This window comes from Canis lupus, chromosome 24 (assembly GCF_003254725.2).
Source record: "Canis lupus dingo isolate Sandy chromosome 24, ASM325472v2, whole genome shotgun sequence".
Taxonomy (NCBI): Eukaryota; Metazoa; Chordata; class Mammalia; order Carnivora; family Canidae; genus Canis; species Canis lupus.
In genome coordinates, this window is record NC_064266.1 from 27,098,160 (window position 1) to 27,125,682 (window position 27,523).

General features: G+C 49.5%; 1 protein-coding gene across 1 annotated transcript; it reads left to right on the plus strand.

Annotated features, from left to right (window-relative positions):
- ARHGAP40 (Rho GTPase activating protein 40) lies at positions 1–27,255 on the plus strand. Its single transcript, XM_049100785.1, is given in 24 exon segments — positions 1–75; positions 198–326; positions 4,823–4,890; positions 7,396–7,508; positions 9,976–10,193; positions 15,160–15,312; positions 15,857–15,926; positions 15,929–15,982; positions 15,985–16,020; positions 17,986–18,147; positions 18,368–18,558; positions 18,931–19,090; positions 20,580–20,624; positions 20,627–20,664; positions 22,323–22,416; positions 22,419–22,483; positions 22,486–22,565; positions 23,502–23,587; positions 24,014–24,213; positions 24,688–24,810; positions 24,813–24,860; positions 25,369–25,370; positions 25,993–26,046; positions 27,044–27,255. Coding segments are annotated over 24 exon segments (2,355 nt in total). The 3' UTR covers positions 27,135–27,255.
- The last annotated feature ends 268 nt before the right edge of the window (positions 27,256–27,523 follow it).

Sequence of the window (27,523 nt, forward strand, 5' to 3'; positions counted from 1 at the left end):
ATGGACATGGGGAGCGCACTGTGTGCACCAAACATTAGCAGTCCGAGGGAATCCTCTGGAAGGACTCAAACAGAGGTAAATTCAGGCCTCCTGACTCCTCCGAGTGGTAGAAAGATCAGTATTTGAGCCCTGAGTCCTCCACTTACTTCGCCCTTCTGAACCTGTTCCTTCATTTTCAACAAGTGCCATTCTGATAGCTGCTGCAGCTCACACACGCCTTCCTGTATGTCCACCACGGAACTCCCACCTGGGCGCTGCGTTCCCTGGGACCCAGCGGCGGCCCTGGTGCTGCCAACCGACCACCTTTGCTGCAGAAGTGCGGGCAGGCAGGTTCTCTCCAGGGCTCACCTTGCTTACAAACCAACAAAAGGCAGGTCCCTTCTGATGGGCTCCGTATTTCCTCTCTTGCCTCACAGTGAAACAAAAGGAGAAGCCTCTCATTATGCTGAGGGGTTAGGTTGGGACCCTTCACAGCTCAAGGATTCCCCAAAAACAAACAAACAAACAAAAAAAAAAGGATTCCCCACTCCTCCTACTCCCCTCCCATTGGGCATTGCCAGCTCCACCCAGGATGGCCAGCAGATGCTCACAGAATGTGAAATGTCTTTTTCTTGGGTATTTTCCTGGGTATTAGTGATCTTTTTGGTGTTTGCCAATTGGTAGGTGAAAACATTTCGTTGTTTTAATTTACATTTCCTTAATCACATCTTTTCCTATTGAGCGTTTACCTTTTATCTCCAGTGGCTGTTAATTCAGATGTGCTGTGTACTTTTCTATCAGATGTCTTTTGAAGGTATTTCATTCCTTATCGATTTCTAGGAACTCTTTATATAAACTTGATAGTAACTTTATCATTTGTTGCAAATATCCTATCAGCTGGTCACTAACTTTGTTTATGGTATCTTTGTTACACAGGAGTTTTGAATTTTGTTGTAATCCAACCTCAGGTGTTGCTGGTTAATGGCTTCTGGATTTTATTTTGCTTGGGGAGTTGTTCCCCACAACCCTTTATTTCTTCCCAATTTCATTTTCATCAATCCCTAATGTTGGCTCCCATCCCCCCCCCCACCGGGAAAATTCCTTTGTACTTACCAGCATAGTAACCTGCTTCCTGTCCTGCGAGCTCTGCACATCTCATTTCCTCCCTAGTGTTCACTGACCCTTTAAAACTGAGTCCTGGGACTCCTGGATGGCTCAGTGGTTGAATGTCTGCTTTTGGCTCAGGTCCTGATCCTGGGATCCAGGATCGAGTCCCCTCATTGGGTTCCTTGTGGGGAGCCTGCTTCTCCTTCTGTCTGTGTCTCTGCCTCTGTGTGTGTGTGTCTTTCATGAATAAATAAATGAAATCTTTAAAAAAAAATAAAACTGAGCCCCAACATTGCCTCCTCCAGGAAGCCTTCTCTTCTGAGCCCCATCCTACTCCGGTTACTGTTCTGTCCCTCTGGGCTGTTTGCCCCATCTTAGGTAGTTTGTAGGCTGTGTTGAAGCACAGTTTTGCTTTTAGACATTTACTGGAGCCCTTAGTAGAAGCCAAATGATTTGTATGCATTACTTTACTTCTTCCTCACAACTCTATGTATACTGTTATCATCATCGCCACCCTCATTTAGCAGGAGGAGCCAAGAGCCTAACTAAGATACTTTCCCAGGGTCACACATCAAGAGGACAGACCCAAACAGTCTGACTCCAGGCCCTGGACCCTAAGCCACTGTGCTAATTATTTCCTATTGCTGCCATAATTTAAGTGGCTTAAACAATACAGATTTATTATCCTAGAGTTCTGGAGGCCAAAAGTCCAAAGGGGGTCTCCCAGGGCAATCATGTGTTGGCAGGGCTATATTCCTTTCTGGAAGCTCTAGGAGAGAGCCCGTTCACCAGCTTCTAGAAGCCGTCTGCCTTCCTTAGCTTGTGGTCCCCTTCAACCTCCAAAGTGTGCCACCCAAGTCCTTCTCATGCTGCTGTGTCTCTGTTTTTCACTCTTTTGGTTCCCTCTTCCCCATTTAAGAACCCTAGTGGTCACATGGGGCCCACCTAGATAATCCAGCGTAGTTTCCCTATTTCAAGGTTGGCTGGTTAGCAACCTAAATTCCATCTGCAATCTTTTTTTTTTTTTTTTAAGGTTTTATTTATTTATTTATTTATTTGACAGAGCACAAGCTGGGGGAGTGGCAGGCAGAGGGAAAAGGAGAACCAGGCTCGGGCAGCCCGGTGGCGCAGCGGTTTAGCGCCGCCTGCAGCCCGAGGCGTGATCTGGAGACCCTGGATCGAGTCCCACGTCGGGCTCTCTGCATGGAGCCTGCTTCTCCCTCTGCCTGTGTCTCTGCCTCTCTCTCTTTGCATCTCTATGAATAAAAATAAAAAAAAAAAAAAAAGGAGAACCAGGCTCCCCAAGGAGCAGGGAGCCAGATGCAGGGCTCAATCCCAGGACCCTGGGATCATGACCTGAGCTGAAGGCAGATGCTTAACTGACTGAGCCACCCAGGCACCCTTCCATCTTAATGGAAATCTTAATCCCCACCTCACCATGTAGCAGAACATATAGATTCTGGGGATTGGGACCTGGGCACCTTTTCTGTGGGGAGGGTAGTATTCTATCTATAGCATTCACACTTCCATGCTGCTTCTCTGGACAGTAATCATCTGCCTCTACCTGCAGGGCTTCATCCCTGTCTGGTCCCTCAGACTCACTCACAAGGTTAAAATGAAATAAAATAAAAAATTCAGCTCTGCAGTCATACTAGCTACATTTCAAGTGCTTAGTAGCCACACATGACCAACATGATTCCAGATGTTGCCTAGCATATAAAATAATCTGATTAAGTGGCTCAGGTGGGGACAAGCTAGTGTCCATGACCTTGCTTACAGGAAGGATGGAGGCAAACCTCAACCCCCTGGGAACTTTCAGACCCTCTCTGGAAAGTAGAGCAAGGACTCACTGCTGGCTGGAAGCTCACTGGAAGGGGTGGCCATCACCCAGCTTCTTAGGGTTGGGGCCTCAGGATTATCATCTCTTCTTATTTCTTTTCAAGAGAAATTGTAACTGGGGGATTTTTAAAGTTAAGACCTCCTTATGTTCAAATGATGGCAAGCTGTATTAAGTGTTTAAGACACAGGAGGGTGGCCACTCTGCCACTTCAGGTGGAGCTTGGTATCGATCCGGATCTTCTGGTTGGGCACATTCATCATCCCAGAGGTCTTGGGCAGAACTTTCATCTCCCCTAGCCATCCCAGAAATGTTCACCACATTTATGCAGTGGTGACCTTTAGGAAGGTCAGTCTAAATCTCAAAGTCTAGCAATCCCGTCTTAAGGGGAAAGTTGTTGCCTTACAGGTAGTTTAGGAGCTCAGTTAACATGATACTCAAAATATAAACACAGGATTTGCCTTTTATTATATGTTATTCCTGCCCTGCCCCCATTCTCCCAGGGACTGCTTCATAAATAGCAAAAGTGCTGTGTACTGATGTTCCGGTTGTGCACTGCATAAAGATGTTACATCCAAAGGGGCACATCCACATCACAGTCATAGACTAAGTTACATAGCATACTTGTGTGGGCACAGAGAGTTCAGACTTCCATGCAAGTTCTAAAGCAGCAGAGGAAAGACCCTCCATAAGCCCACATTATCACACATGACCATGTGCATGGGAAAGTATGGACCTACACGTTCCCTGATGTACCCATTGCCTTTCAGCCTCTGCTCTGAGAGATCCGATTCCCACCCTTCTCTTGACTCAGAACCTAGAATGTCATTTCATCTGGGAGTTGGGGGGAGGGTGGGACATGGAGTGTGCACGGGGCATGTGCACCTAGCATCTGGAAATGTGTGTGAGTGGGAGAGAGTGGACCCACTAGTTCTCTGGCCAAGCTGTTTAGGTTGTTCAATAATACACTGTCTGTATCAGCTATTGCTGTGTAACAAATGATCCCAAACTCAATGGCAATCGTTCATGAAAGCAACATTCGTTATTCAAGCCATGTGTCTGCTGACTACCTGAGGGGTCACTGATCTGCCCCAGGCTCTGCTGGTGGCTCCATTTCAAGCTGTGGGTCTGGCTGAACTTGCTTCTCCTGCTGGCTGGTCTCTGGTCTGTGCCATGTGTTCATTCTGGGACTCGGGCTACAGCCATCCAGGGACAGTTCTTCCTATGGTGATGGGAAGTACAAGAGGGCCAGCCCCATCATGCAGGCACATTTCATGCCTCGGTTTATCTCATGTCCACTAAATTCCATTGGCCAGAGCCTGGCATGTGCCCAAAGCCCAAGTCAATGGATGGGTGGGGTCAAAGTCTGTCAGTAGAAGGAGGAATAATGAATTGAGAACAATAATTTGATCTGCCCAGTACTAACTCAAATGACACAGGACAACACAAGCTGCACACTTAGAACTCTTTGTTGGGAAGACATTTTCAAACATTGTAAAATATAGTACTAGGACCAAAAACAGCTGAGTTGCTACCAGAAGCCTCCTCCTGCAGCCCAGGAATCAAACCATGGAAATGCCAAATGTCTGTGGCTTTTCCCTTCTTGTACCTTCGTCTGTGCCCTCTTTGAAATCAGGGGTGGTTATGACCGGGTGTAACCAGGCACCTCTGAGCACCCAGCGTTCGTCTGTCTTCATTCCACCCTGAACCAGCAGCTGATGTCGGCATTTTAGCAACTGGCTCTAAACCCAATTCCAGGGCACCTAGGTGGCTCAGTTGGGTGTCTGCCTTTGGCTCAGATCATGATCCCGAAAGGGACACACCCATGGTTACACAGAGTAAGTATTAGAGGATACGGACTGGAGCTGAGGACTTCCAGGACGCTGCCTTCTCCCACAGGATGCTTGGGGGGACGACCAGCTGGCGTGTGGGGAGAAACTTCGCATTCGGGAGAGCTCTGAGCAGCTGTGAGTGCTGCCCCGACCATCTGACCCAATGGCATGTTTTGTCACAGGCTGGACTTGTAAGCCTCTGGCTCCTCGCTGCAGACCAGGAGCTAGAAACAGCTCATCACCTGGGCAGCCTCGGGCAAGTCACTTGTCCCTCTGAATGTCAGGTGGGAAGCACCTAGAAGCAACATGTATTTATCAAGCTGCCAATCACTGAGGACTTCTGTTCCAGCACTTGGCGTACATTAGCTTTCTAATGACTGGCTGTGTCAGGAGCTCAATACACACTGGCTGGCTGACTGGAGTAGCTCTTAAACCACACGAGGTGGTCTCCATGTGAAGATGAGGAAGCTGAGGCTCCCCAAGGTTACTTCACTAATAAATGACAGATCTAGGATTCAAAGTCAGACCTGTCTGACACTTGAGCCAAAGTTCTTAACTTCTGAACTGTCTGATGTGGTTAACCGTCGCTTAGTGAGCATGTAGTACGTGCTCGGGAAATGCCTAAAAACAAAATTACAATTAGAGACATCTGTGCACTTTTCTGCACACACTATACATCAATAAAATGTTGAAAACAAAACAAAAGAAATTGACTGTGTTTGCGAAGCTCAGAATGAATTTTGTGGATGCGCTGAGCGCCCGTAGTTCTGCTAAACTGAAGATTTGTTGGCCACGCTGCACACTGTGATCTTGGCACAACAACACCTTTAGAACCGTTGGGGTTTTATTTCATCTCTTCTTTTTTTTAAAAAAAATATTTTATTTATTCATGAGAAGCAGAGAGAGAGAGAGAGAGGCAGAGACACAGGCAGAGGGAGAAGCAGGGTCCATGCAGAGAGCCTGAGGTGGGACTCGATCCTGGGACTCCAGGGTCACGCCTGGGCCAAAGGCAGACACTTAACAGCTGAGCCACCCAGGCATCCCTCATCTCTTCTTTCTTGTGCCCCTGTCTGACCCCCTTAGGATGTTCACCCAGAGAAATGATCGTTCCTCTCTCATTGCTTAGCTGTTGAAATGGTGACACAGTTGACTTCTGTTTGGGTTTAGTCACTGAGGTTTTCAAATTGTCACAAAAACACACAGATGCCGGCAATTTTCAAGCGAATCACAAAACAGCTAAAGAAACCAAACTGTGTGCCAGCATGGGGGACCAAACAGATTCACAGGAGGTGCGCCGACTAGCAGCTTTCTCAAAAAGCATAAATAGAGTGGAACAGCCAATTTTATAATTAACTGGGAATCGGTCTCCAGTTAAGCTTCTGCTCGGTGAAAATGGCCAAGCCGTTACCCAGGGAGAGCTGGTGCCCTGCCTCTTCCTTTGGGCCCTGGCGGACCTAAGATTTCTCTACTTTACCACATTTGAGTATGTTTCAGGATGTGAGTATGTATCACTTGGAGTTGAGCTCAGTGTGTGGGCAGGACACTTGGGAAAAAGGCACAAGCCATGCATGCGCCACATGAACATGGGGACCCTTGTTCAAACATTATCAAGAATCCCATGATGATGGTGAAACCAAGCAGGAGGCCCTTCTAAGCAGGGGACCTGTGACTGCTCAGGTCACATATCCATGACACTGGACCAGGTTATTGGATCACATCTCCAGAAGCTGGGGGAACACTGACAGGTGGGATCTCAAGTTGTGGGCAAAACGCAGCCCCAGGGACTCCAGGGCACAGAACCCCCCAAGACAGAGGCCAGGCAGGCAGCAGGAACAAAACCAGCACCCTGTCCAGGCTGCAACAGCAATCACGACAAACAAATCCAATAGAACAATCCTTTTTTGGAAGGCAATTTGGCAAGAGGAGTCACAGTCCCGCAAACCCTTTGATTCTGCAAATCTGCTTCTGGCCCTCTGTTCTCCTGGTACCTCCACACAAGGGAACAGGATAATGAACATGAGGATGCTTGTCGTGATACTGACAGATGGAAAAAACCCAAGCCTCTGTCGGGGGGGATGGATTAAAAAACCATGTTACCTCCTCAACAAGGTTCTTTCCAGTAAAATGCACCATGTAGGTGACCCTCTTGTGACTCAACTGCACAATGACATCATCTAGGACCAAGCTTTAAAATTTTCTATTTATGTTGAGTATGAGATCCACTTTGTTCTGAGCCTGGATCCCCACTGTATGGCCACCACCTCCTTGGGGCTACTCGCTCTGCATCCAGGGCCAGAGCCAGCTGGTTGTCTCTATCTCAGAACTCCCAGCAAGTATTCTGTGTTACCTTCCATGAACCAATTCCTGTGGCTGGAGGAATGTAGCTTCCAGCTGCATTCTTTTCTTTTCTAGTGTATTGTTGTTTATGTCTTTGTTTTTTTTTTTTTTTTTATTTATGATAGTCACACAGAGAGAGAGAGAGAGGCAGAGACACAGGCAGAGGGAGAAGCAGGCTCCATGCACCAGGAGCCCGACGTGGGATTCGATCCCGGGTCTCCAGGATCACGCCCTGGGCCAAAGGCAGGCGCCAAACCGCTGCGCCACCCAGGGATCCCTATGTCTTTGTTTTTTAAATAATAGCTTGGTGGAAAGTTCGTCCACGGACAGCATTTAGATGGAGGTGGAGCGGATCCAATAGCGAGATGAGCCGAAGCAAGAGAACAGCAGCAGGGGTGAAGGCCAGCTCCCACTAGGTGAGGCCCCTGGCTGGGTCCTGCTGGGTGCTCTGCCTTCTACAGGGAGAGATGCTATAGGAGCCTGACGGAAACCAGAACAGGAAAGGGCTTTGCCTCACATCTGGACTGGTGCAGTATTCTCTTCACTGACTTCCCTGCCCTGCCCTTGCTCCTGGCCATCTGCTGTCCCCCTTTCCCGTGCAACAGTCAAAATTATCTTTTTATAATGTAAATCAGATGCCCTGCTTAGATTAATTCATTTAGCAAATACTGATGAGTGCCTATTACATGCCAGGTACTGTTTGGGGCACTGAGGCTATACAACAGCCAACACAAAGGGAAGTCTGTCCCCTTGTGGAGCTGACTTTCCAGTGGAACTCCAAGTGCTCTGCTCAAATGTAAGTGTCTCCCCATCTCTCTCTGCGTGACAGACAACCCTGTGTCCCTGTTACCTATTACTGCATGGGCATCCCAAACTCAGCAGTGTAAAGCAGCAGTCACTGTGATGATAATGATGACGACAGTGATGATAATGACGACGACGATGATGATGAGGCTATCTCACTGCTCTGGGGGTTGACAGGGCTCAGCCATGCAGTTCTTGCTCAGGACCCAGAATGTCAGCTCCACAAGGCTGGGGACATTGTCCATCTTCTTCACCGTTACTTCCTCAGTGCCTGGACCCGAGCCACGCACATTCTCATACTCCATCCATAGTTGCTCAGTGAATGAGGGAATGGAGAGAGCATGCCGTGGAAATCTCCTTGGTTGGGCATATAATTCAACTACACTAGCCCATGGTTTCCAGAACATGTGGTTGTATGGGAGACATGGATCCCTCAAGGTCTGCTGCAGCATCTCAAGTATGGAATACACATCACTGGGCACCGAAACAGTGATTTGGGGAGATTCCCCCTCTGCAGGAAAGCGGCCGGCCATCATGACCTGGCCAGCAATCCAATTTCACACAGAACAGGGGTTGAAGCCAGAGTGGATAATGGAGAAACCCATGTGGATAACTAAATAGAAACAGGAGCTTTTTAAGACTCACAGGGCAGCGGGAGCCTCTGGGAGCCATGGGACCAAAAATGTTAACATAGTCATTGTTTTCATTAACTTCTACTTACAGAAGTGGTGGTAGATGCTCCATTTAATGGTTGGGATATTGAGGGTTTAAAAGAATAGGCGTTAGTTAAAATGTGACCCCGGATTAAGGGAAAATATTAAGTAAACAATTGTACATGACTAATTATATACAGATACAAATTATAAAGGCGGGATGCTTGGGTGGCTCAGCAATTGAGCGTCTGCCTTTGGCTTGGGTCCTGACCCAGTGGTCCTAGGATCAAGTCCCACATCGGGCTTCCTGCGTGGAGCCTGCTTTTCCCTCTGCCTCTGTTTCTGTCTCTGTCTCTCTCTCTGTCTTTCATGAATAAATAAATAAAATCATAAAAAAATTATAAAGGCAATAGGTAAATGTCTTGATTTCAGGAAACACTGGTTTGTTGAAAAGATCCCACGCAAATGTCCTGTGGCTAGCAGGAGGGAAAAACTCCTGGCATTGCAATGAAATCAGTGCCTCCACCAGCCAGCCCGTGTTAGGGGAGGACCCACAAAGCTGTGGCTACCCTGGAAGCATTTGCTTGGTGCCCAAGTATAGGGAAAATGTTGTAAGACTGGCGTGTCTGGCTTATGTGTGCAATCCATACTGTCATAAAAGCAGTTTTAGGTTTTTTAAACCACCAGCACCTGGTGGACTAGCTTGGTCACACTGGGTACAACCATATACAGCCCCTTCCCCCGCCCCGTCTGCTCACATGTGTGTGCGACTTCCTCTTTGAGCTCTCATCTGTTCCCTGTCATAAGGAAGGAACTAACCAGGCCAGTGTTTCCCAGATGCTCCAGTAACCTGGGGATGTTGTTCCAAGTGCAGATTCCCAGGCCCAGAGCCTGAACTCCTGGTGGAATCTGTGGAAGTGGGACTCAGGACTGATTTGGGTGAAAGGTTTTGCTGTAGGACGGTGGTGAAGCATAGCGGAGGGGTGTATTCCATTATAAATAAGGTCTTGACTAGGAAGAGACTTTCCAAGTGCACACCACCTGCTTGCTGGCACTCTACACAGCAGCGTCCACGTGGTTCTGTGGTCACGGCCAGATCTGGGAGGGGGAGTGAGCTCATTGCTACATTTCAGAATCAGAGCATACAGGAGGCCTTCCCCAGCCTGCTCTGTTTCCCAGGAGTGGCATCCAGGAAGTGGTTACATCCAGATAGTGGTTAATCCCATCAGCATCCCCGGTATTCTCAGGCATCCTATTAGATCTCCCCATTGATGAGTTTAGTTGGTGTTAGGGGGTCTCTGGTGATCAGATATGTGGATGCCCCTTGCGTCCATGTGAGTATGCATTCTTATATGTGGCTTTAGTGCATGTGGCTGAGCATGTAGCTGTGTGTATTCATCTGGGTGTTCTCCTCTGTTGGTAAGAGGAGAAGCCAAATCCCAGTGGCTGCAGGACACAGGCCTGTAAGGCCTCCTCGGTGGCCAGAGCTTGGACAATGAGCACCAGGGGCTCCCATACACCCTGACATCGACCCAGGAGGTTGCTGTGTGCTGCCGGCTGGACATCCGTGTCTGCTCAACCGGAAGACAACACAAAGCACCTGTCAGAGATGTCAGAGACATCTTTGGCTTCTTCAGCTCAATGGTGAATAAGTGGCATTCATGCCACCACCTCCTGCAGTGATACTGTTGGAGGGCTGTGTTGGCGCACACACGTGCGTCTGTGTGCACCTGCACGCTAGGGCATGCATGCTACCTGCGTGCTTGCAGGCCACTGTGCTCCCATTTTACATGGAGGTCTTTAGCAACTATGGGACCTTGGGCAAGATCTCTGAGCTTCAGCTGCTCCATCCGTGAAGGGGTTGGGAATGGCTCCTATGTCCCAGGGCTTCCTGAGTCTAACTGGGAGCTGCTGGTAATTTGCAGAGGGCGTGTCTTCAGAGAATGGGGCCTGAGGTATGCAATGAAACGAAAAGCTGCAGCTCAGGTCCCGGGCTTCTTCTTTTTTTTTTTTTTTTTAGGAATGAAATACTTTTATTTATTTATTTATTTTTTTAATAATAAATTTATTTTTTATTGGTGTTCAATTTGCCAACATACAGAGTAACACCCAGTGCTCATCCCGTCAAGTGCCCCCCTCAGTGCCCGTCACCCATTCTCCCCCACGCCCCTCCCTCCTCCCCTTCCACCACCCCTAGTTCGTTTCCCAGAGTTAGGAGTCTTCCATGTTCTGTCTCCCTTTCTGATATTTCCTACCCATTTCTTCTCCCTTCCCTTATATTCCCTTTCACTATTATTTATATTCCCCAAATGAATGAGAACATATAATGTTTGTCCTTCTCCGATTGACTCATTTCACTCAGCATAATACCCTCCAGTTCCATCCATGTTGAGGCAAATGGTGGGTATTTGTCGTTTCTAATGGCTGAGGAATATTCCATTGTATACATAAACCACATCTTCTTTATCCATTCATCTTTCGATGGACACCGAGGCTCCTTCCACAGTTTGGCTATTGTGGACATTGCTGCTAGAAACATCGGGGTGCAGGTGTCCTGGCGTTTCATTGCATCTGTATCTTTGGGGTAAATCCCCAGCAGTGCAATTGCTGGGTCGTAGGGCAGGTCTATTTTTAACTCTGTGAGGAACCTCCACACAGTTTTCCAGAGTGGCTGCACCAGTTCACATTCCCACCAACAGTGTAAGAGGGTTCCCTTTTCTCCGCATCTTCTCCAACATTTGTGGTTTCCTGCCTTGTTAATGTTCCCCATTCTCACTGGTGTGAGGTGGTATCTCATTGTGGTTTTGATTTGTATTTCCCTGATGGCAAGTGATGCAGAGCATTTTCTCGTGTGCGTGTTGGCCATGTCTATGTCTTCCTCTGTGAGATTTCTGTTCATGTCTTTTGCCCATTTTGTGATTGGATTGTTTGTTTCTTTGCTGTTGAGTTTAATAAGTTCTTTATAGATCTTGGAAACTAGCCCTTTATCTGATACGTCATTTGCAAATATCTTCTCCCATTCTGTAGGTTGTCTTTCAGTTTTGTTGACTGTATCCTTTGCTGTGCAAAAGCTTCTTATCTCGATGAAGTCCCAATAGTTCATTTTTGCTTTTGTTTCTTTTGCCTTCGTGGATGTATCTTGCAAGAAGTTACCGTGGCCGAGTTCAAAAAGGGTGTTGCCTGTGTTCTCCTCTAGGATTTTGATGGATTCTTGTCTCATGTTTAGATCTTTCATCCATTTTGAGTTTATCTTTGTGTGTGGTGCAAGAGAGTGGTCTAGGTTCATTCTTCTGCATGTGGATGTCCAATTTTCCCAGCACCATTTATTGAAGAGACTGTCTTTCTTCCAGTGAATAGTCTTTCCCCCTTTATCGAATATTAGTTGACCATAAAGTTGAGGGTCCACTTCTGGGTTCTCTATTCTGTTCCATTGATCTATGTGTCTGTTTTTGTGCCAGTACCACACTGTCTTGATGACCACAGCTTTGTAGTACAAACTGAAATCTGGCATTGTGATGCCCCCAGTTATGGTTTTCTTTTTTAAAATTCCCCTGGCTATTCGGGGTCTTTTCTGATTCCACACAAATCTTAAAATAATTTGTTCTAACTCTCTGAAGAAAGTCCATGGTGACATTTCTATACACTAACAATGAGACTGAATAAAGAGAAATTAAGGAGTCAATCCCATTTACAATTGCACCCAAAAGCATAAGATTCCTAGGAATAAACCTAACCAAAGAGGTAAAGGATCTATACCCTAAAAACTATAGAACACTTCTGAAAGAAATTGAGGAAGACACAAAGAGATGGAAAAATATTCCATGCTCATGAATTGGAAGAATTAATATCGTGGAAATGTCAATGTTACCCGGGGCAATTTACACGTTTAATGCAATCCCTATCAAAATACCAGGTCCCGGGCTTCTAAGTCTCCTCCCGGTAAGTGGCCTTCATTCCTCAGGCGTGGGCATTCTCCAGCTGCCCCACGGGGCGGCGCTGTGAAGTAAGAGAAGGGCGCGCCTCTAAGCATCCCACTCTTCCTTCCTGCGGTTTGCTCAGGCAAAGGCCTGAATCCTCCGCCTAAGAGCTTGATTCCTGGGGTCACGATCTCAGGCCCTAATCGTAGGCGATTGCTACTGAGTCTCGTGGGCCTGTGCAAGGGCACAAGCCTGGGAATTTGCTTCTTGGGGCTCTGAGCTTGGAGTCAATGGGGAGGCAGCCAGTCCTGACTCACTGCCTCTCTGCTCAGTTTCCTTTTTTTTTTTTTTAATTAAAGATTGTATTTATTTATTCATGAGAGAGGCAGAGACATAGGCAGAGGGAGAAGCAGGCTCCCTGCAGGAGCCCGATGTGGGACTTGATCCCAGATCCCGGGGTCACGCCCTGGGCCAAAGGCAGAAGCTCAACCGCTGAGCCACCCAGGGGACCCCTTCTGCCCAATTTCCAACCGCTGAGCCTGAGGGACCTCTGGACAGAGGCCGGGAGGGAGGGAGCCTTCCCCTCGGAAGGAAGGTGCTCGGAGGCCCCTGTGCCTGGGGCAAGGGTTCCCTGCGGTGAACACGCTGTCCAGAGGGCTGGTGGCCAGGCCCATCCTCCAGCCCTTCTGCCTCACCCTAGCCTGCCTCGCCTTCCTCACCCCTGCCAAGCTGCCAGGCACCCAGCACACAGGGGTTGAACCTTTCATTCACTGAGCTCCTACCACAGCCACCTGCTGAGTAACTGCCTGTGCCAGGGACTGGGGAGCAGGGAGCTACAGGCCTTTATGCTCCTTCTTCACCTTATGTTTGTTCATTTGCATTCTTTTTTATTTTTACCCTTAGAAAGTTTTTATGCTTCATCCAGCAAACTGATAACTATTCACCTATGTGTTTTGTTTCTAGTTATTTTTTGAATTAATTGTGGTGTCTGGTATGAAAGAGAGAGCCCAGCTTCTGCCTTTCGCGCCTCCCCCACAAAAGGTTCAACTGTCCCAGCACAGTTCCTTCCAAATGAGGATGCCATCATTTATATTTAGGTTTTTAAGATGGAAATACAGTGCATGGTAAGGTGCGCAGATATTTACCATGTGCAGCTTAATGTATAACTATCACCAGATCAAGATCTAGAACATGTCCTGTACTCCTAAAGCCTTCCCCACACCTTTCCTGGCTAATCCCCACCCTCTAGGGCGGCCACTGTTCTGACCCCTCTCATTGCGTATAGGTTTTCCCATGTCCTGCTGTTACTTAAAGGAAGAGGTTCTTCACTGACCATATTTTGATGTGATTGGATAACCACTAGGTAGCTGGCTCTGGGCCTTGTTCCAGAGATTTCCATGCACTGGCTTGTTTCGTTACCTCACCCTAGGAGATGGTGTTGTCATTGCACCCACATCTCACTGGCAGGAAAGGAGCAGTGAAGTTCAGAGAGAGGTGATAGAGCTGACTGATCTTGAGGCAGAACCGGAGCCGCCAGCAGCCCTTACCAGCCCTTCCCGATGGACCTTACTCTCCACTGCTTAGGAAGCATGCCCCCTTCCCAATGGGAAAGCACTTTCATTCACCCAAGTATAATGTTTCTTTCTCATTTTGAGAAGCAAGAAGTTGCAAAAATAGTACAAAGCTCCCATGTACTCTTTACCTAGATTCTCCCAGGGAAAATATCTTATGTAAGCACAGGACATCAAAATAAAATTTTAAATATTGACTTTCTATTTCTAAAGCATCAGAGATAATTAATGCTCAACATTATCTTACCTTCTAGCCTTGATCATTTGATTTCACCCATTAAACCATGAATGATGATGGTAAATAATCTAAAGATATTCCATATGGACCTTTTACAATGGACCAGGCATTATACCCAGTACTTTACATTCATGATTTCATTTCATTCTGCTATGTTGGCAATAACCCCCTGAATAACTAAACTAAAAAATAGTAATAGTTATAATTATTGAGGACTCACTGTGTGTGAAGCACTGTTTTATATGCTCTATTTAATTGGATCTCCCCCACAATCCCATGAAGTAGATCCTGTCATTAGCCCTCTTCACAAGTGAGACACAAAGAAAGGTAAAATGATTTACCCAAACTCACAGGGAACGTCAGACTTTGGATCCAGGAGGTGTGACACCACAGCTCACGCGGCAAGTGTTAGGCTGTACCACAGCTGATTTTTTTTAAATTTTTATTTTATTATTTTATTTTATTTATGATAGGCACACAGTGAGAGAGAGAGAGAAGCAGAGACATAGGCAGAGGGAGAAGCAGGCTCCGTGCACCGGGAGCCCGATGTGGGATTCGATCCTGGGTCTCCAGGATCGTGCCCTGGGCCAAAGGCAGGCGCCAAACCGCAGGGATCCCCTGTACCACAGCTGATTGACGTAACATCATTACCTACAACCAGAGCACACTTCCTTTCCCTTCGTGGGGCACTCGAATGCGGCCTTCTGGAAAAACCTGCTCAAGTCCTCCTGGCGATACTAAGCAAATTCATCAGTCCCTCCCTCTTGCTGGTTTTCACCTCTGGAAGAGGGAATGGCTGGTGCTGCCTGCGGGACCCCACTGTGGCCTCCAGAGGCGCAGTCGAGCATACTTTATTTTTCCATTAATATTCTGTTATTATTCAGAGTAATAGGAAGAAGAGCATTGGAGCCATGGGTGGCACCGCCAAGGGTGGAGACAGATGGGGCAAAGGAGAGCAACAAAGGACCGGAATAGAAGCGATGATAAGAGGTCCGTGCAGTGTTCCCACTCCTTCAGCCCCTTCTGTTGGAATGCAAGTAATAAAGATAGCTTCTGTTTATTGGGGCCTTCCTATGTGGGTGGCTCCCTAAGCACTTTACATCCCTTAGCCCGTTGCACAAAACGCTTTGAGAGAGGCACTATTTTATGGTGAGAGATGGGAATTTAGAAGCTCAGAATGTAACCCTCTCAGTCAGAGATAGAGCTTGAACTTGAACCTGGGATGGAATCCTGAGCCCCACTTCCCACCCACTCTGTTCTTCCTTCTCATAACCTCCTTCAAGGGATGGGAGAGCCTCAACACACATACCAGACATGCAGCTTGAGCGATCGCCTTTTTTTTTTTTTTAATTTTGTTTATTTATTTTGAGAGAGAGAGAGAGGGAGAGAGGGAGTGAACAGGGGCAGAGGCAGAGGGAGAGAGAAAACCTCAAGGAGATTCCACACTGAGCATGGAGCCCTATGTAGGACTCGATCTCAAGACCCTGAGATCATGACCTGAGCCAAAACCAAGAGTCTGATGCTTAACCGACTGAACCAACCAGGTGTCCCTTGAGCAATTGTCCTTACCTCCCTCCCTAGAAGTTTAGGATTCCCAAAGGCAGATTTGGCCTGACCTGGACAGGAGACTTGTCCCTGCAGGATGTGCAGAAGTCCCTGCTCTGGCCCTCATGGAGCTGATTGTGCTCTGTGTGGTCTGTGGCTCAGACTGAAGAGGAACAAGGCAGGGAAGTGGAAGGCAACAAGTGAGCAGGACTCCAAAAACCCATGGTTTTCTCATCCAAGGAGCTGCATGGAGAATCTTCCACTAAAGCATGCTTAGCTGCTGTATCTCTTTGTTATATGTATATATCCATCCATCCATATATGTCTATTCTGTTACATATATGTGTTATATATATACATATATGTATATTTCTTAAACTGAAAACAATTTGTTCATTTTTTTTTTTACAATTTGTTCATTGTAGGAAATTTGGGAAATAGAGAAAATACAAAAAGGAAAAATTCAATTCATATATAAGTGCTATTAACTCTCTGTGCATCATCGTCCTGTGTTACATGTGTATCTTTTTTTTTCACTAAATATTATAGAATTATGGACATTTCCCATTGTATCATTCAGCTATTGCCACAATACTGCCTCATAACAAACAACTGCCAAACTCATGACGTAAAACAACAATCACTTACTCTTGTTCGCATGTTTAGGGATTGGCTGATGTAGTGGCCTTGACTCAAGCTGTTGGCTGGGTCTGGATCTGCTTCATGTATCTCATCCTCCTGGACCAGCAGGCCATTTGGAGCCTGTTCTTCTGCCAGTTAATGGCAGAAGCACAAGAGAGCAAACCCTACCATACAATGCATTTGAACCTCTGCATGCATCACGGAGTTTATTGATCCACTGGTCTAAGCTATTGTGGGACGCCTGGGTGGCTCAGTGGTTGAGCTTCTGCCTTTGGCTCAGGGCGTCATCCGGGGGTCCTGGGATTGAATTCCGCATCTGGCTTCTCGCAGGAATCCTGCTTCTCCCTCTGCCTAATGTCTTCTCTGCCTCTCTCTCTCTGTGTCTCTCATGAATAAATAAATAAAATCTTTTAAAAAAAGCTATCACTTGGCTGACTAGCAAAGGAGTGGGGAAGTATGCAAATTCATATGGGAAAGGGTGTAGATACAAGGAGGGGTAATGAACCTGGTTGGAATAATATTATCATTTATGACAATTATTAATAACAGTCTTTGAAAACATGATTTTTATTCATGGTATTATTTTCCTCCTTAGGGATATGTTCTAATTTATTTAACCATTTCCTTATCAGTGGACATTTACTATTTCCCTGTTTCTCCTATTATAAAATACAATCCCTATTATTGTACATACAATTTTGAATGTGCCTTAGATTATTTGGAATATACCTATTCGGTTCTTGGTGTGTGTTACCCTTCAATAGATTATGAGAGTGTTCATTTCACTGCATCAGTGTCAACACTACACACTGTGAATTTTGTTTGTTTATTTTTAAAAAATATTTTATTTATTTATTCATGAGAGACACAGAGAGAAAGAGAGGCAGAGATACAGGCAGAGGGAGAAGCAGGCTCCATGCAGGGAGCCCGACATGGGACTCGATCCTGGGACTCCAGGATCACACCTTGGGCCGAATGCAGATGCTCAACCGCTGAACCACCCAGGCTGCCCTGTTTGTTTCTTTAAAGAAAAGAAGATAGTGGATAAGACAGACCAGGGGTAGGGGTTTTGCAGAGAGGGGAGTAGACAGGTGGAGGGAGAAGGAAGGTAGAGTGGATTTGGAAGGAGGAGCATGCCCTAGAAGACCGTAAGACAGGATGAGTAAGAAGACCTGGGGAATATGTCTTGGGAATGTGGCCCATGCCTGCAGAGCTGGACTATCTACCCCAGGCCACTGGTACATACCTTACCGCGTGCTCTGTGGGGCAGCAGCACATTTTCATTTCAACACCTTTTCATCCAGCTGAGATTTTCTGGTCTGGGATGCAGCTAACATTTTCATTACTGCTGAGACCAAGGGTTCTGCCTGAGAGATGTGAAGTTTGAGCTCAGCTGTTCTCCAGCGAGCCCAGTCTTCACACAGGGAAGGAATCTGACTCAGTTGCCCAGAAGATCTCGCAGGTTGGAACCCCACTGTCATTCAAGGGTGTGAAATGCTCCTTCTGCTCTTGACTTTCCACAGAAACGTGGCTTTTCAGGGTGCCCCTTGATGTCCTGCTAGAAGCTGATCGCAAAGCCCTCCCAAGCACCTGGTCCTTCAAGCTGTATGTTGTCCCCAGCTTTGGCTCATTGCTCATGAGAGGCTGTGTCTGGGGCCACCATTGGGAGATGTCTAGCCTGGGGAGTAAGTGTGGCCTTTAGAATTGGGACTCCTGGTTTCAACATCTGGCTCTGACACTTGCTAGCTCAGAAACTGGGGATGAATCTTTGAACCTCTATGACTCTCCCTGTCAAGATCTCTGTAATGAAGTTATAATAACAGTATCCTCCTTTTATGAAAGAATAAATGAGAAAAATGCGTATGAAGCTCTCAGAGCAATGGCTGGCTCCCGGAAATGGCCAAGAAAGCTGTTCTCCTTCTCCTAGCTCTCTCCTCGGCCCGGTTTTCATGGGAGATAAACACACCGGTTTGAATCCCACTTTTCATGGTTTAAACGCTGGCTTCTTCTCTCATAGCTGCTGTCCTATTTTGGAAAAGAGAGAGCTGGACACAGAAGGCATTCTCAGGGTGCCCGGATCCCAGGCCAGGGTCAAGGTAATGGTGTGGTTTCCCCCACATCTTCGAGGCTGCATCTCCCGAGTTAAGCCAGGGGAGAACCCAGTTCCCAGATTGTCCGTGTTCTGTCTTGGGTCCTGTTTGGGTCAGGGAGTTCCAGGAGGGTTGAAGGCAGGGAGGCGACACAGTATGGCGCAGGGGTGGAGCTGCGGGCCTGGAGTCAGCCTGCCAACATTTATTGGGTGAAACCCTGTGCCATGAGACTTATACAATGAGACCATTTCGTCTTCGGATCAGCCCTCAGAGATGGTTGGTTGCTTTCCAGATGAGGAAACAGGCCCAGAGAAGTGGTAGAGCAACTCTCCCTAGAGCCTTGGGCCAGCTTCTCACTGGCGCCCCTCCACCCTGCAGGGGACGGAACAAAACCTGGGGAGAGATTTCTACACTGGCCTTTTTAGCTGGGACAAGGTTCACCCCAAGATGTATCCCCAAGATGTGCTCAAAAGGTTCACCCGGGAGCTGCCGGAGGCTCTGCTCACTGCTGCATTCCTCCCGGCCTTCCCTGTGATGCCCAGGCAAGCTGCAGGGCTCAGGCAGTCCCATTTCCATGTGTGGCCGAGGGCAGGGACCCCGAGAAGTCCTCTCCAGCTTTTGCATCATACAGTCTCGTTTTAAAACAGAACCAGGACACCTGGGGGCTCAGCAGTTGGGCGTCTGCCTTTGGCCCAGGGCGTGATCCTGGGGTCCCAGGATCACAGTCCCGTGTTGGGCTCCCTGCAGGGAGCCTGCTTCTCCCTCTGCCTATGTTTCTGCTTCTCTCTTTGTGTCTCTCATGAATAAATAAACTCTTTTAAAAAAATAAAAAATCAAACAGAACTCAGACCAGATCTTGTCACCACACAGCTCCACCTGGTCCACGACCCACTGCCTGGGATAAAGCTTGGTGTCTCCCATTCTCTGCCCCCAGGGCCCTCCTGTCTCTGACTGGGCTCCTCCCGGCCTGGGCCCTGCCTCCTCACATGGGCCAGGCTCCCAGCCTCCCCACTCCTCCTTCCTCCCTCAGGCCCTGTGCCCTGCCCTCTTGTTCTGGAAACCTGCCCCCTTGCACGGCTTGTGGGCTGCCGCTGGGCACTGGGATGGCAGCTGGGGGTCAGCGCCTCCCCGAGGCCCACCCAGGCGCTGCCTATCACAGTACCCTGTTGTTTCCTTCCTAGTGTGAATCAGCGTCTGAAGATCCTTAGTCATTTCTTGGCTCACTTACTATCTTCTCCTCTGAAACATAAGCTCTGCAAATCTGGGTCCCGTTGGTTTCCCCTGGACTGGAGCATGGCACCCAACAGGCACTGGATGATACTTGCTGAGTGAGGAGCAGATGAATGAATGAATGAATGAATGAGTGAATGAAGAATGAAGTCGAGCCATGCAGGATCTGAGGGATGAAGACCTGGTGCTCAGCCTCCGTCCCCGACCCCATGTGTCCACCCCCCGTGCAGCTGGTCCCCAGGCTCCACCAGCTATCAGCTGGTGGATCTGGTCTGGCCTGGTGAACTCTTTCTCTGAACTCTGTAACTCCCACCTCCTCTGCTCCCTGGAGATCCTGACCCCAGCTGGGCGACACTTCTTCCGTTGAAGCTCTCAAAATGCAAAGGGCTCCATTAAACCTTGTCTCTAGGGCACTTGACTATCTCCCCTCCTAAAGGTGACTGTGGGCTCAGTGCATTTCTCACCCTGGACTATAGCTCTTGGACCACACATCTGAGTGTGTGTGTGCTCACATGTGGGTGCATGCATGTGAATGTGTGTGTGCATGCGCATGATATTTATTTATTTACACAGTATAGGGAACGAGCCTCGAGACTAGCATTGGTCAGAGCTCTCTGAGCTGACACCAGCCCAGGAAACAGTTCCAGGTCTCCTGATGAAGGGTTTCCTGGCCATTCCTGGACTTGGCAGCCTCTGCTATCTCCCTTCCCCAAGAGGGGGTCTCCACACTGACAGGGGAGAGTCCCTGAACCTCCCACAGAGACCAGAGACCAAAGGCCAAGTCCTCCCTCCTCCCTCAAACAGCCCCGACCTGAAGCAGTACCTGCAGGCCCTCCACCTGCTCAGCGGATCCTCCCAGAACCCAGCAGACATGCCCTGAGGGTAAAGGTTACTGGGGCACCTGGCTGGCTCAGTCAGCAGAGCGAGCACCTCACTCTTGACCTCAGAGTCGTGAGTTTGAGCCATTGAGTGTAGAGCTTACTTAAAAAAGAAATAAAAAGAAGAAAAGGAGACACAGTAACCAGAGCTGCCTCTTTCCACCATCTCAGCCCACAGCCACCATCAGGTCTCTAAATCTGCTCACTCAATCATTGATTTATCCATCCCTTCAACAACCATGGCCAGGGCTGCGTGCGGTGACGGCCACGGGACGGCTGAGTCTTTCCTGAGACCTCTTCCCTACAGCAAGCAGATGAGCCCTGAAAGAAATCCGTGCTTTCCGGAGCGGGGACTGCCGGACGCTAGTCCCGTGTGGTGCTGACAGGTGTTACGGGGAAAGGACTCTGTGTCCAAACAAGAGGGGTGAACCCTGACTCAGTGGAGCAAGGCTGGGGCTCGGTCTTCCCTGCAGACTTCCCAGGGCTGCGGGCCCACAGCCTGCAGCACTCCCCCAGCCTGGCCGAGCGGACCTCATGTGTGTGCGGGAAAAGCATTGCCCCGCTGTGTTCTGCTGCAGTGGGAGGATGCCAATCTGGGAAACACTCTTTTAGGGCACTCCCACTGTGTGTTATGGGCGTAGGAGCTCAGGACTGGGGGTGGGGCTCTGGCACTTGGCTGGCTTTGGGTCAAAGCCAAGGCGGACCTCTAGGGTGGAGCTGTGAGGAAGCCCAGGCCTGCTGGAGCCCTCGTCTGCTGCGGGCACGGACTTGGAGGCCCCGTGGAAGTCTGCAAAACCAGACAGCCGGGCTCAAGGGACCTCGCTCTCGGTGCCTCGGCTCTGGTAGAAAAGACAGCCTCTTTGAATTTCTGTTTTCTTTTCAGTAAAATGAGGATAATAATAGCATTGTGTGCAATGTTTTGGCAATTACAAGAGCTAACGCACGAGAACTCATAGAGTAGAAGGTGTGGTACCTTGTAGATGCTCCATGTATGCTCTTCCTCCATCCTTCCTTTCATCCGTCCATCCATCCATCCACCATCTGTGTCTCCACCTTTCCATCCCTCCCTCCCTCCCTCCTTCCCTTCATCCTTACTGGTTATGTGACCTTGGGTGCGTTCTCCTTCTCTGTAAAATGGGCACAATGATAGAACCCACTTTACAGAGTGGTTGTGAGGACTGAATGAGATGACAAATGCATGTAAGATGCTAACACAGAGGCCAGAAACACAAAGAATACTTAATAGATGACAGTATTATAATCTCCCCCCCTTTCTCCCCATTGTGTCTGCTCCCCTATTTTTTTCCTTTGCATTTTTGGCAGATCCAGTCTCCAGAAAAAGCAGCTCTCCTGGGGCTATCTGGGAAAAGACCCATTTCCCAGAGCTGTGACTTTTCTGCCGGAAACTTGAAATCTGGTTCAGATGTTTCCTTTGCCTCTGAGGGAGGAGGGAAGGGGAAGGGTATGGGCACATGTGCACCGCAGGAGACTGAGACGCAGGGAGGTCCTGATGGGCTGATGGCAAAGCTAAAATGGACACCCATATTGCAGCCTCAGGCTCCCTCCAAGTGCCCCCTCGAGTTGTGCAGCATGGTGTTCTGGGAAAGGTAAGGATTGCTGGGACCTGCTAAGATCCAAGGGAGGTTCTGTGGCCTTCCCCAGGCACTCCTGAAATTCTTCAGGAAGGAGGCGGCCTGAGAGCCAAGCAAGAAGATGACTCTAAAGAACATTTCCATGGTGATGCCCCCAAATTTCCTGCCCCCAAACTCCCCAAGGGCAAAGAGAAGCATTTGGCAGAGGGGGTGGCTGAGGTGGTGCAGATGACTGTGTGCACTACCAGGACCTGCTATGGGCAGCGAGTGCTGTGGCTCCACCATGGGTGGAAGGGATGAAGTGTCGATCCTGGTGACAGGGACAGGCTCCTATCCTCCTCTAGGTCAGCTGCCCTGATGCTCCTGCCAGTGTGAGGGACATATCCCTAGTTGTATTTCTCCAATCCCTACTTGTGTCTCTTCTGGGATCTCCATTGGATCCTACGTGTGGGCCTGTGTTTCTTCCCTCCCCTGCCTTAGTGTCAGAGAGCTGTCTCCACTTTCTGTCTCCACTGCTATGCCTCTCAGAGAGTCCACAGCTGTCTGGTCTACCCCAGATTCTGGGTGTTCCCTCAGCTTCTACAAGGAATTCCTTCACATGGAAGCTTTAATGATGCTGAGAAAGCCATCATTAAAGGCCCCAGGAGGCCCCAGGAGCACAGGGCCTGCCTAAAACAGGCCACAGCCAGATAACCAAGGCACTCCCTGGCGCACCATGAGCCTCACCCTGATTAACAGTCCAAGGCAAGGGTGAGGAACAAGAGTAAGAAGAGAAATCCTTCTGTGCTGTAGGCATACAAGGCCTGCTGAAGGCTGAGGGCCGAGTAGGAGCCCTGGGAAGACCCAGCCAGGCCTGGAGACCCCCGTGAACGCAAGGCAGTGTGGCCCACCCCTGCTGGCGGGCCACAGCACTGGGAAGTGCTCAGCCTCTAACATCCACCCATCAATCCAACATGCACCCATGTACCTACCCGCCCACCCCTCCACTCATCCATCCACTGACTCACCTTTCCCCCTCACTCCCTTCCTTCATCCATCAAGTCAGTAAGATCGGCATTTTTTTTTTTTAATTCTAGAAACCAGCAAGTGAAGCTCCAACTGTTCTGTTTCTCCCCCACCAAGCCCAGGCGTTCTTCTGTGTTCTACGCACACCAAATGCCAGCTGGTTCTCCACACTCCTCCGGCACCTCACACCTCTGAGTTTTTGCTTATGCGGTTTGCTCTGCCTGCAATTCCCTTCCGTTTTCAGGAAGGGCTTGGGCCTGGTAGCTCTGCTCAGCCTTCCAGCCCAGCTCAAGAGCGAGAGCGTGGATGGCCCGGCTCCTCCCCCACGCGGTACCGCCTACACTGCCACAGTTCTTGCTTCCCTGTGTCTTTCATCTCTGAGCTGATGTGATTACTAAGACACATTAGATTATAATAATTTTTATTGTAGGGAGTTCTAAAAATTCCAAGAATACCTAAACATTTTCTTGTTGCTAACATTAGTAAATGGGAGAATTGCCTCTTCCCTTTCCCCCCGGTGTATTGTCTTGCTCAGGTGTCTTGCAGGCAGTAAATCTAGGATCCCAGCATGGAATCCATTTCTTTCAGAGCTGCATAAATGCTCTTTGTTATCAGGTCCACGGGGCCTAGATTCATCGGTCTCTGTCTGCTGGGTTCTGATCCAACAGACGGGCATGTGCTGATCTGATGGTCTTTGGGAATTTGCCAGTGCAGGGTTGGCTGGGGTTTCTCAGAGCCTTAGCCCACTCACTCCAGGTGTGTTCTTGGGGACACCTCTGCCTGAGTGTGCCATCGAGCAGCTGTCCCACAGCACCAGCTGCCCCACAGCACACAGCACGTACCTGACCCTCCTCCTCCAGGTGCTCGCGACCTGGCTGCCGGGCCCGGCGCTGCCGATTCGGCCACCAGGGGGCGCGCCGGCCCCGTCCGAGCGGGCGAGGAGGAAACGGGGCGGGGTTGGTTGGGGGGCGCGGTGCGTTGTGAGCTGTGCGGTGATTGAGGCGAAGAGATGAGTGATAGGAAAGAGAGGCCTTCGAGGAGAACACGGAGTGCTGCTGGGAGGAGTCCGGAGCAGGGCCCGCACAGAGAAATTGACCAGCGTCACACACGTCGCGCATGATGTGCATTTATATAAACTGTATGCACGTCTGTAGGTGCATTGCATGCGCTCCTCGTGTGTGTGTGAGTGTGAAGGTATGTGCACGTATGTTTCCATGCCTGTCTGTGTAAGCACACTTTGGGGGGCCTTATGTATGTGAACATGAGATGCTGTGTGCACAAAGGGCTGGCGTGCATGCGTATGTGTGCATCTTGTGCTTCTGGCATGGGTATTTGTGTAAGTGCACGTGCATGTGTGTTTATGCTCACACATTTGAATTCCAGGCATGCACGCGTGTCCTATGTGGATGGATCTTTTTCTTTCTTAGTAGACTCCCAAAGTGGCAAAGATCCAGGTGGCCTGGCCTATCACAGATCCCCTGGAGGTGCCCCTGACTCCCAGCACTGAACTGGCCCGTGTCCCCAGGCGGTTCACAGAGTGGTTCAGTCCTGGCTCTCACAGGGTCAAGAAGGCAGTGAGGACATAAACAGCCTCCCCTCCGTGGTAAGGGGCGCTTCCTTGAGACAGGAGCCTTTCACCTGCAGGGAGCAGGCAAAGGAGGGGTCGGCCTCTCAGAACCGAAGGCCACTGAGGGGAGTTACTCATGCCATTGGCTCCTTCCTTTCTGGAGTGGTCAGAACTGGGTTCTGCAGCCTTCTTAGAGAGCTTCTTGGCTACAAATAATAATGATATTTAATCACTGTCTACCATAGACCAGGTCCCATGTGCAATGCTAGAATCACCATGAAAAGAATAGACAGGGGCGCTGGACTTACCAGCTTGTCACCCTGTGGAAAAGACGGACCTGAGTCTAAAGCCACAAAATAAATATCAAGTTACAAACTGTTTTGGTTTCACAAGAAATACAGGGAACAATGTAAATGGAGAACAACACACCTGGTATAGTTTGGGGAATGAGGTAGTGCTTCCAGGCAGAGGAAACAGCATGTGCAAAGGCCCTGAGGAAGCCTGGCCAAAGAGCTGAAAGAGGATTAGTGGGGCTGATATGCAGCAGTTGCTCCAGGATATATGAAACAGCTGAGCTCTCAGGAGCCTCCTTGATGGAGTTGCACAAAGGACTCTTGGATTGCCAGTCCTCGGCAAGTGTCTAGTCTACTTCCTCTTTGTATGGATGGGAAAACTAAGGCCCAGAGAGGGAAAGGGACTTGCCCAGGGCCACACAGCAAACTGGGGACAGAGTCTGGAGTTGAACTCAGGATATCCATAATTATAATATGATAATTACATAACAACTATATGATAATTTAAATTACCATATGTAATCATACCATATTCATAATCCACCTTGACTTAGAATTTGCCTCTCACAGCAGGTTCCTACCTGCATCTGTCACCCCTCATCCTACCCCTCCTCACAGCCTCCATCCAGATGCTCTGGTGACAGGGGACCCATGGCTGGCCCCCTGAGTGCCATCCAGCTGCTGCTCCCTTACCTTCGGGCCTTGGGCTCCTTCAGGGACTTCAGCTCTGCCAGGAGGGTTCTTATGTCTCCTCTCCCAGCTGGCACCCCAAATCTGTGAGGACTGCCCCTTCCAGGTTTTGGGGCCATAAACAGTCGCTGTCACTGCCTCTAGGAGAGAAGGTCAGAGGTTTCACTCTCTCCGTCTTGTGGCAGCAGGCCTGTGAAGGCAGCGGACATCCTCCTCTGGGAAGTTGGAAGAAATATCTCTAAGCCCCGGATGGGGAACGAGTCCAAGCCCAGGTCCCTGGGAGCTCTTGACCTTGAGGGTTCACTGGACCCCTCTGGGGGAAGCCAGAGTCCACTCGGGGTTAGCCTTCCCCTCCAGCCTCTTGGGGATTAAGGGTCAGCCTGTGCCGAGCCTCAGGATCCTGTCCAGGAGTGTGGAGTTTTGCCTGGAGCTGGCCTGAGGCAGGGGGAGGGCAGGAATTTCTGTTTAGTGTGACAGTTGCCCTATGACCAGTGAGACTGATGCCTCTGGGGCACCCTAACTGAAAAGGCTCCTCCTGGATCAATGGCCAGGGGTTCCTTAAGGAATTCTGCAAGCACATACCCCGCTCTGAGGCTTCTTCCCCTGGCTTCGTGGGAGCCAAGGATGGGCAGCTGTTCTCAGTTGCATTCTCTAGTGCAGTGATTCTCCAACTGTACCACGGGGTCGGAATCACCTAGAGGGCTGTGAAGACACAGCGGCTGGGCCCTGAGAATCTGCATTTCTAACGAGTTCCCAGGTGATGCTGCTGGTGCTTGTGCAGGGACTGCACTTTGAGAACCACTGGCCCAAGGGCAGAGGCTAAGATAAGATTTCTGCAGCCGAGGTGCTTTGAGGGGTTGCTCCTCAGGCACAGCCTTCCGAGGGAGGAGGGGAAGAAGGCCAGGAGAGAAGTCCAGCCTTGGCCACATGGGGGCTCTGGCGTGCAGACTGCGTCCGCGTGGTTCCCTACAGAGGCCTGGAAGTCGGTGGCTCCTACCTGGGCACCGGGCAGACATCGGCTGCGGGATGCCCTGGGGGAGGCAGCACGAGCCCCTCTGCCAGGCATCCGACATCTGCAGAGGTCAAGTGTCTAGAGAGGGGTCGCTGTGAGCCACAGCAGCCAAGGCTCACACAGGTAGGGGTGGAGGCGGTACACTGGCTCGGTGAGGCTCCGAGACCGCTAGCAGCGTCTTCCCACCCACCACCCTCAGCCTCCTCCGTCCCCACTTCCACAGGTGAACATCACCTGGCCTCAGGTGCCTACCCCTTAGATCTGTATCACGCCAACCCCTGTGGCGAGTGGGTCATTCAACAGAGCCTCACCTAAGTCCTGGACTCCAAGGAGCAGCCCCACATGCCACCGCCCTGCCCCTGTGGCCTGTGTCAGTGTACACAGCATGACAGCACAGCTGCCTAAGGGGAAGTCTAGGTCTTCCTCCAAGGGGACCTTCTCTGAAATGCCTCTCAGATCCCACAGAGGACTCTCAGGGCTGGGACTGTCCTCTCTCAGGACCACACCCACAGAGCCCCCTCTCTCCGGTGTGTTCCCCAGCTCTCCGGATGGTGGCTCCTGCCCCATGCCAGCTGTATGGCGACAACACTTGGGTACTTGGATCTCTACAGAGTCTGGTCCATAATTCCCAGCCTGAGTAGAATAAAAAATACAGCAGCTCTATCAAGAGGCAGTTTTTTTTTTCCCTCCAGGAAAAATTACTT